This window comes from Argentina silus (genome assembly GCF_951799395.1).
Source record: "Argentina silus genome assembly, chromosome: 15".
Taxonomy (NCBI): Eukaryota; Metazoa; Chordata; class Actinopteri; order Argentiniformes; family Argentinidae; genus Argentina; species Argentina silus.
Genome location: NC_139669.1, coordinates 12,185,524 through 12,195,523, shown reverse-complemented (window position 1 = coordinate 12,195,523; position 10,000 = coordinate 12,185,524). Strand labels below are relative to the sequence as shown.

Below are 10,000 nucleotides of genomic sequence, written 5' to 3'. Positions count from 1 at the left end.
ATCAGGTAGCCTTGTACTCCAAATTGTGTGGGCTGAATGTGTCCAAAAACAATTATTGTCTCATTATCATATGACGCAATTTTATTTTCACAATAAGTGAAAAGTAAACTAAATGATGTAACCATAACCCTAATATCTTTAATATACAGTAGAGGTTCCTCTCCTCTCTTCTCTTGAACGAATTTAATTGAAATTACAACATATTGAAAGCTTTAGCTCAGCCACGGTGGTGCGCATGGAAAAGGTTTGTCTCGGGAACTGGTTAAATCTCTGGAGGACGCATTACAATACCCCCCGGTCTGCTTCCGCTGACCATAGCTCTTTGCTGACGGACGCGGGGACAGACACGGGGGTGTCGGGTGACACACTGTCTGTCCCCCGAATGTTCTCTCTCCCGCCGATTGAAATCCAGTCACGGAAGGGCAAGAATGACAGTAGCACCTAATCGAGGCCACGCAGATCTGTTAGGTTAGAGAGGTGATGACTGCATATGTTTTATTATACAAATGATGATCAGTCACACAAATAAACGCATGTCCTATAGATATCATAGATGCACATTTCAGCTCATGTGTCTGATTCCAGGAAGGAGCTGAGTGATGTCAGATCAGACATATGGAGAGGCAGAGGCTGAATCAGCTCCCTCAGCAGGTCAAGGGTCAAACACACACACGCACACACACGCACGCACGCACGCACGCACGCACGCACGCACGCACGCACGCACGCACGCACGCACGCACGCACACACACACACAGAATGATTTTGATAGGAGAGACATAGGCAAACCAAAACACATACATGTATTCACTACACACACACACACACACACACACACACACACACACACACACACCCTACCCTAAGAGTAGTGTTCAGCTCTTGTCAGTTTTATTCCTGTGCTTTGAATAACATACAGCCACAGGCTGAAAGATGTCCTATTGTAAGTGACTGCCTGTGTCACTCTACCCTTCTCTCAACCCCCCCCCCCTCCCCCCCACACACACACACACCACTGTTACCTCTTACTCTTAGTATGCAACTAAACACTGCTCAAATTAGCCTTCTCCATTCAGTGGTGCTTCAGCATAGATTTTATTCAAATTAAAGAATTCCTTGATTGGCATGAAATTGTTGGTGTTGAAATGGTTTCAGGTTGGTTTCTCTCTCTCTCTCTCTCTCTCTCAGCCCCAGGCGAGTTTGTGTCTTTGGCTGAGATGGAGGATCTTCTGTTGAGGAACTTGTTCCAGGGGTACCAGCGCTGGGTCCGCCCCATCCAGCACGCCAACGACACCGTCACTGTACGCTTCGGACTCAAGATCTCCCAACTGGTCGATGTGGTGAGGATACGTACACGGCTCACACACACACACACACGCACACGCATGCAAACACACATTTTGTGTGTTCATTTCATTTCAATGGTTAGTGTTAGGTATGTGAATTATGAGTTGCGTGTGTGGTTAGGGTTAGGCATGTGAATTAAGACTTGTGTGGAGGATAGGCAGTATTAGGCATAACTCTTATTGGTTAAGGTTAGGGTAAGTTGTCAGGGAAAGGCATTAGCAAACATAAGCATCAGCAACAAGAATTAGCCCAAACAAAAAAACAGTGTCCCCACTACGATTCGAACCAGTGACCTTGAAATTGCAGTTCTGCCTTTCGTATTGAACTGCCAGTTTCAGCCTTTCCTGTTGAACTGCCAGTTTCAGCCTTTCCTATTGAACTGCCAGTTTCAGCCTTTCCTGTTGAACTGCCAGTTTCAGCCTTTCCTATTGAACTGCCAGTTTCAGCCTTTCCTATTGAACTGCCAGTTTCAGCCTTTCCTATTGAACTGCCAGTATAGATGGTCCCTTTCATGTCCACTCGGTCGTATTTGTAGTTTGTCATACAACTTGTGTTAAGACTTCATATGAATTTGGTGTTCTGCTGTTTGTATGAATTCATACACATTAAGTGTGAGATCCGATTGGGTTGGGACACTTTTTTCTTTTTCTTTGTGTTAATTCTGGTTGCTTCTGCTTATGTTTGATAATGCCTTCCCTTGACAACGTACCCTAACCTAACCACTCAAAGTTAATGTCTGATGCTGCCTAACTGCTACACAAGTCACATTTGGGTCATAAGACTTCATATGAATTTGGTGTTCTGCTTTTTGTTCACACACACACACACACACACACACACACACACACACACACACACACACACACACACACACACGCACACACACGCACACACACACACACACACATGAACATTAACAGACATAGGAGTCATAAAGTAACAGAGCAGGTCTATCTTATTGGAAGACAGGCTTGATATCGTTGGTTGAATTGTGTCACTGTCCATGGTGCTGAAATTTGCTCTCGCAGACAAACACATATCACGTATCCACAGCACAACAGCGTCACAGTGTGGAGCTGTCCAATGTCCTGAAATAGAGCTTTTGGAAGTCAAAGCTTTATCCTTTCCCCACGGAGCACACTCTGTTCTAACAGAGGTGTGTTTTCAATTTTTCAAGTCTCAGCTGTGATAGGCTGAGATGTTTTACAGGGAGCTAATGGAACAGCTGCCCTTTATGTGTGTTACATATTAATCCTCCCTTACACACACATGTTTAATATTCACTGTTCACATTATTTGTGGGTAGGAGGAGAGGCATACTGTATGAACTATAGGCTATGTGATATTTGAACCTAAGTTAAAAAGAGAGTTGACCATACTAGATAGAGAGAAGGAGAGACTGCTCCAGGCTACTGCTAGTCCTGCCAGACTGCAGCGCTGTATTAGATTATACCTCTCCTCTGGACTATGTGATCACCACAGCCTCCAACTGAAGCAGACAGACAGCTGAGCCCTGTTTCAGGCTAATACAATGGAACACACTTGCTCTCTCTCTGTAATGATGAAGTTTCTGATATTAAAGAGTAGAGATATTAATATCCAATGGTGTGTGGAAGAAAGTGGATACTCAAGTTGAAAGTTGAATAAAGACAATTTATTAGTCAGATATCTGGGACACTACACAACTGTCCAGGAGAATGGGCAGCAGGGCAGGGGCACCCTCTCTCTCTCTCTCTCTCTCTCTCTCTCTCTCTCTGTGTTGATAGTTATAGCCCTTTTTATGCAACTGTATGTAAAGAGGAGATGGTGCAGACAGCCAAATTAGATTCTATTGAAATGAGATGGAAGAATGAATGTGTGATGTGGCAGTTTAGCTTTACACCTGTTTTAACCACCATCTTTGCTCCAATATGTCTCTGTCTGTGCTTGTACCTCTCTCATTCTCCATGGCCCTCTTTTGGTTTCTCTTTCCTTTCTGTAACAGGATGAGAAAAACCAGCTGATGACCACTAATGTTTGGCTGTGGCAGGTAAGTAGTATCATGAGATACAGCTCTGTAAGAGGCTATGCATAGATAATTCAATAAAGGCCCACATTAGTCATTTTGACGTTTGACCCCTTCACTTTTTCCACATTTTGTTATGTTACAGCCTTATTCTAAAATGGATTAAAACATTTTCCCTCATCAATCTCTACACAATACCCCATAAAGCCAAAACAGGTTTTTGGAAATGTTTGCTAATTTAAAAAATTGAAATATCACATTTCCATAAGTATTCAGACCCTTTACTCAGTACTTTGTTGAAGCACCTTTGGCAGAGATTACAGCCTCAAGTCTTCTTGGGTATGGCGCTACAAGCTTGGCACACATGTCTTTGGGGAGTTTCTCCCATTCTTCTCTGCAGATCCTCTCAAGCTCTGTCAGGTTGGATGGGGAGCGTCAGTGCACAGCTATTTTCAGATCTCTCCAGAGATGTTCAATCGGGTTGAAGTCTGGGCTCTGGCTGGGCCACTCAAGGATATTCAGAGACTTGTCCCGAAGCCACTCCTATGTTGTCCTGTTAGAAGGTTAACCTTCACCCCAGTCTGAGGTACTGAGCGCTCTGGAGCAGGTTTTCATCAAGGATCTCTCTGTACTTTGCTCCGTTCATCTTTCCCTTGATCCTGACTAGTCTCCCATTCCCTGCCGCTGAAAAACATCCCCACAGCATGATGCTGCCACCACCATGCTTCACTGTAGGGATGGTATTGGCCTGGTGATGAGCGATGCCTGGTTTCCTCCAGATGTGACGCTTGGCATTCAGGCCAAAGAGTTCAATCTTGGTTTCATCAGACCAGAGAATTTTGTTTCTCATTGTCTGAGTCCTTTATGTACCTTTTAGCAAACTCCAAGCGGGCTGTCATGTGCTTTTTTACTGAGGAGTGGCTTCCGTCTAGCCACTCTACCATAAAGGCCTGATTGGTGGAGTGCTGCAGAGATGGTTGTCCTTCTGGAAGGTTCTCCCATCTCCACAGAGGAAGCTCTGTCAGAGTGACCATTGGGTTCTTGGTCACCTCCCTGACAATGGCCCTTCTCCCCCTATTGCTCAGTTTAGCCGGGCAGCCAGCTGTAGAAGAGTCTTGGTAGTTCCAAACTTCTTCCATTTCAGAATGATGGAGGCTGCTGTGTTCTTGGGGACCATTAATACTGCAGAAATGTTTTTGTACCCTTCCCCAGATCTGTGCCTCGCCACAATCCTGTCTCGGAGGTCCTTCGACCTCATGGCCTGGTTTTTGCTCTGACATGCACTGTCAACTGTGGGACCTTATATAGACAGGTGTGTGCTGTTCCAAATCATGTCCAATCAATTGAATTTACCACAGGTGGACTACACTGGAGGGGGCATGTCACTTGCAAATGTTTGGTAGCAACTGGATTATCTAATAAGGAGATGAGCCCCAGGTGTATCCTAATTGATGCTCTAATTGTAGGGAGAATTTTGGTTGCAATTAGTATAATCTGTTTCACACCTGTATCTGATTTAACAGGAAACCAATTTATAATCATCATGTTCTGAGTATTGGTTGCAACTGACACAATTGGGATTTTGGGATTGGGATCTATGGCTGGCCCTTATGGGAGACAATACATTTGATAATAGTATTGAATAGGTGTTTGATGTGTGTTTTCCCTTCATAGGAGTGGATCGATTACAAACTGCGGTGGAACCCTGAGGACTATGGTGGGATCACCTCCATAAGAGTTCCCTCTGAGACTATCTGGCTGCCTGACATTGTGCTCTATGAGAAGTAAGCTTTATAGATATATAACATAGTACAAGCCTCAGTTAAAGAGAAAGCATGTTTTGCGCTTTGCTGCCCTCTTTGGCGAAATTGAAAATGTTAAAACGTACAATATGCCATATTTTCTAATAGTGCCAAATTTGTGCATATCCATGTAAACAAATATACAAACTCTATGTAAAGGCCAGTGCTCAACCATGACATCAGATATAAGACAGCACTTTGTGTAGACCAAAACTCTCCACTGAACAATATTGATCATATGACCTCATTCCTTACTCGCTACCAATTTATCATGGCCATTTAGCACTATTTAAAAGCTCAAAACTACAATATGGACCTTTAATATGACCTATTTTTGAAGTAGGAGTAGGATCGGAGTAGTGGGAAAACAAAAACATTTCTCGCTTCTTTTGTTTTATTTAATTCAACAACAGAGACTTCTTTCCTCAAGAATGGATCCGAGTAAAATCATGAATTACTACAATGTATGTTTCAAATGAGTCCACTGCACCAAGCTAAGTTGAGGTCAGGAGTCCACTGCACCAAGCTAAGTTGAGGTCAGGAGTCCACTGCACCAAGCTAAGTTGAGGTCAGGAGTCCACTGCACCAAGCTAAATTGTAAGTTCAATTGCAGTGATGGGGTGAACACAAAAAGTAAAAAAAAAAAAAAAAAGCTTCATTTGTTTTATTTTATTCAATATACTAAGGCCAGCCCTGATGTTTAAGCTGCTGCATTTTTCAAGGGATGCTGAAACATATAATGTATTTTTTAAACGTATATATATGTGTATCTATATCCACACCCTTAGAAAAAAAGGGTTCTTTGGCTGTCCCTGTGGGAGGACTCTTTGAGAGAACCCAATGTGGAAAGAGTTCTGCATGGAACCCAAAATGGTTCTTTAAAGGGTTTTCCCACAGGGACAGCCAATGAACCCATTTAGGTTTAGGCAGAACCTTTTGTTCTAAGAGTGCACCTATCTCTAACCCTACCCTCTAATCCTTGCCCCCTCACTCTCCCATCCCCCTTTCCCAAGTGCTGATGGGCGTTTCGAGGGCTCCCTGATGACCAAAGCCATCGTCAAATCAAACGGTGCCATCACCTGGAAACCTCCTGCCAGCTACAAGTCAGCATGTACCATGGATGTCACCTACTTCCCCTTCGACCGCCAGAACTGCTCCATGAAGTTTGGCTCCTGGACCTACGACGGCAACATGGTGGACATGGTCCTCATTGACGACCACGTGGACCGCAAGGACTTCTTTGACAACGGAGAGTGGGAGATACTCAATGCCACGGGGGCGCGGGGAAACCGGAGAGACGGGATTTACTCTTACCCCTTCATCACCTACTCCTTCATTCTCAAGCGTCTTCCTTTGTTCTACACTCTCTTTCTTATCATCCCCTGTCTCGGTCTGTCGTTCCTGACCGTGCTGGTGTTCTATCTCCCATCGGACGAAGGAGAGAAGCTCTCTCTCTCCACCTCCGTCCTGGTGTCCCTCACCGTTTTCCTCCTGGTGATCGAGGAGATCATCCCTTCTTCCTCCAAGGTCATCCCTCTCATCGGGGAGTACCTCCTCTTCATCATGATCTTCGTCACCCTCTCCATCATCGTCACAGTGTTCGTGATCAACGTGCACCACCGCTCCTCGACCACCTACCACCCCATGTCCCCCTGGGTACACAGCCTCTTCCTCCAGAGGTTACCCAGGATGCTGTGCATGCGCGGCCACACCGACCGCTACCACTACCCAGAGCTGGCCCCTGAAAGCCCTGAGCTGAAGCCCCGAGGTGGGGGGCAGAGGGGAGGCCAGAAGATGGCCGGCGGGGCCCACGGACAGGGTCTTCCAGAGGGGAAGGAGGAGGAGAGTCAGGCCTGGGTCACCATGCTGGAGGGAGCCACCTACTCTGTTCGCTACATCAGTCGTCATATACGCAAGGAGCACTTCATCAGAGAGGTCGGTTCAGAGTGTAGATGCACAAGAGTTACTGTATGATTATTTATTATGAACATTAATTGAGATGAGATATACACTCACTGAACACTTTATTAGGAATACCTGTACACCTTCTCATGGTGGAGGTGGTGTAATGGTGTGGGGAATGTTTTCTTGGCACACTTTGGGCCCGTTAATACCAATCAATCATCGCTTGAATGCCACAGCCTATTTTGAGTATTGTTGCTGACCATGTGTATCCCTTCATGGCCACAATTTACACATCTTCTAATGGCTACTTCCAGCATGATAATGCACCATGTCGCAAAGGAAAAGTCATCTGAAACTGATTTCATGAACATGACAATGAGTTCAGTGTTCCTCAGTGGCTTTCCCAGTCACCGGATCTGAATCCAATAGAACACCTTTGGGATGTGGTAGAACGGGAGATTCACAGCTTGAAAGTGCACTTGAAAAATCTGCAGGAATTGCGTGATGCAATCATGTCATCATGGACCAGAATCTCAAAGGAATGTTTCCAACACATTGAGGCTGTTTTGAGAGCAAAGGGAGGCCCTACCCAGTATTAGTATAGTGTTCCTAATAAAGTGTTCATGAGTGTATTTTACAGTTTATAGTCAGATGGTTCCTTACCTTGAAAGCAGTCTATGGGCCAGGAGAAGCTGTAATCCACGGTTCAGAGTTGTTCAAATAGCCCCTACTAACTGTTTGGCTTTTGTGGCAACACAGAATCATGGATTACAGGTTCTCCTGGCCCATGGACTACTTTCAACATCTGACTATAAGTTGTCAAATGGTGAACTAACCATTTAATGGATACTGTTATGATCTGTGTAATATGTAGTTTTTGTATATTGTTGTGGCTTTGATATAATATCATATACTGTAATGTTATTATGGTATTAATATTATGGCTATACTGTTAATCAGTTATAATGATCTCACTTCTGTTTGGAGCAGCAGCGGATTATACTCTTCTCCATGGTTTTCCTGATTTTCCTATTTTCTCCCTGTCTAAGGTGGTCCAGGATTGGAAGTTTGTAGCTCAGGTGCTGGACAGGATCTTCCTATGGGCCTTCCTCACTGTCTCCGTGCTTGGCACCATCCTCATCTTTACTCCTGCATTGCTCTTGTTCTTCAGCACCTCCCCACCCCCAAACTGAGGCTACAGTCCCCCCAAATAACTACCTTGACCCCCAGTCCTTGTCCACAGCTCGTCCCCAAACCATGCCTTCATTTCCCATTGAACTTTTCATCCAACTGGCAATACTTTGTAGAGTTGAGTAAACCCCCAGCTGTTTTGTCCTATATCTGCCTTAAGTGAGCTTTGCCCTGCCACACCTTATGGCCCAATCAGAATATGATATCGACATGCTAGTGCAGATTATGCAGTAGAGTCTTAGAACATTTTACGGTATCCAGAGCTCGTATCTGTGTAAATGAATGGCAGAAATATTTTGAAAAACTTAAACACACTTATGTCTCTGCTGTTGACTTGTGTTTTATTCAGTAGAAATGCAACATTTGTCTCAAAGTGTAGCTATGGTAGTAATGAAGCATATTCTTAAGCACAAATGGATACTGAACTACTTTGAATGGTTATAAGATTTTTTTTTCCTAGAACCATAAAGCGTTATTTGGCTGTTCCTGTGGGAGAACCCTTTCCACAGAACGTTCCAAATGGAACCCAAAGGGGTTCAAGGTAGAGCCCAAAAGGGTTCTGTGATCAAACTTAGACAAAGAAAGTTAGTCAAAGTTTGTTTATGTATCATGGTGGCAGCATCCAGGCCATTCTGATTGGATGATCAGTGTTCTATTTGCAGAGCGTCACCTGGGGACCTCATTACAGAGGGATTGTTCCGCTTGTTTTGGGATTGTTTGTTTGGGTTTGTGTCCCACTCTCTTTCACCCATTTTCTAACTCTAACACTTTATTTCTCTAGTTTGAGCACTTCAGATAAGTTGCACTTGGATCATTACAATCACTTATTATTTCAACACAATGGATCGATAAAGAAATTATAGAACTGATATACGACATTGGCATATGATATGTGCTACAGTTAATCAATCTCCACATTCCATTATTTTGTTGTCTGGATGCACTTACAATCATAATAAAGATAGTTTGAAGTTTATACTTGCAATTTCAATGGTCTAAAAAATGGTCTTATTTTGATTGATAGTGAATGTGTGCTCTTTCCACCCACAGCAGATTTACTGATGATGATGCTTAAAGCAAATGTTTTTTTTATTTTATTTGAGTGAGCCATCGTTTTCCTTCCACTAGGTGTCAACCTTGGTAAAATAATGATTCTTTGATAATCTGGACATGCCTTTTTTTGTCTTCCAGCAGCAGTGTGCTTGAGTCTGAATTTCAGTCAGAAAAAGTGGGAGTAATTTTTCCTTACCCATCCATTGGCCCTGATCCTTAAGCATTTTCAATCATATGCATTTCTAATTTCTTTAATAAATGGATATGGATGTTGAGCAAGTACATGTAACATACTTTGTTGAAGTGAGAGTACGATTTAATTTACTGGCTTAAAAGACTTTGACTCAAAGTTTAATAGGACGTAATCAATTATTAAGCATAATTATTTTCATGCCTCTCTCTCTCTCTCTCTCTCTGTAAGTGTGTGTGTCTTTGAAGATGCAAACATTTTCCATATGCCCCACATTATTTCTTTGTAGTTTTTTTCAACTGACACGTAATCTTTCCTCTCATGTGCATCATTATGTTGGGAAACACTGCGCAATAATATCGGCAAATGCACTGCTCTCTCTCTCTCTCTCTCTCTCTCTCTCTCTCTCTCTCCCGTCTTTTTTCTCTCCTCCCCTCCATATCTCCCTCTCTCTTTCCATCCATCTCTCTCTCACTCTCTCATTCACACTCCGTGTCACCCGCATC

At 43.6% G+C, this 10,000-nt stretch overlaps 1 protein-coding gene across 1 annotated transcript in view; it reads left to right on the top strand.

The window, feature by feature from the left end:
* Positions 1 to 8,253, top strand: part of LOC310815726 (neuronal acetylcholine receptor subunit alpha-3-like) — a gene marked incomplete at both ends in the record, with an annotated part of 30,223 nt that extends 21,970 nt beyond the window's left edge. Inside the window, one exon of the mRNA XM_083685621.1 lies at positions 8,110 to 8,253. Within this exon, the coding sequence (XP_083541747.1) occupies positions 8,110 to 8,253 (144 nt within the window). The remainder of the gene's footprint in view (positions 1 to 8,109) is intronic.
* Positions 8,254 to 10,000: the final 1,747 nt, after the last annotated feature.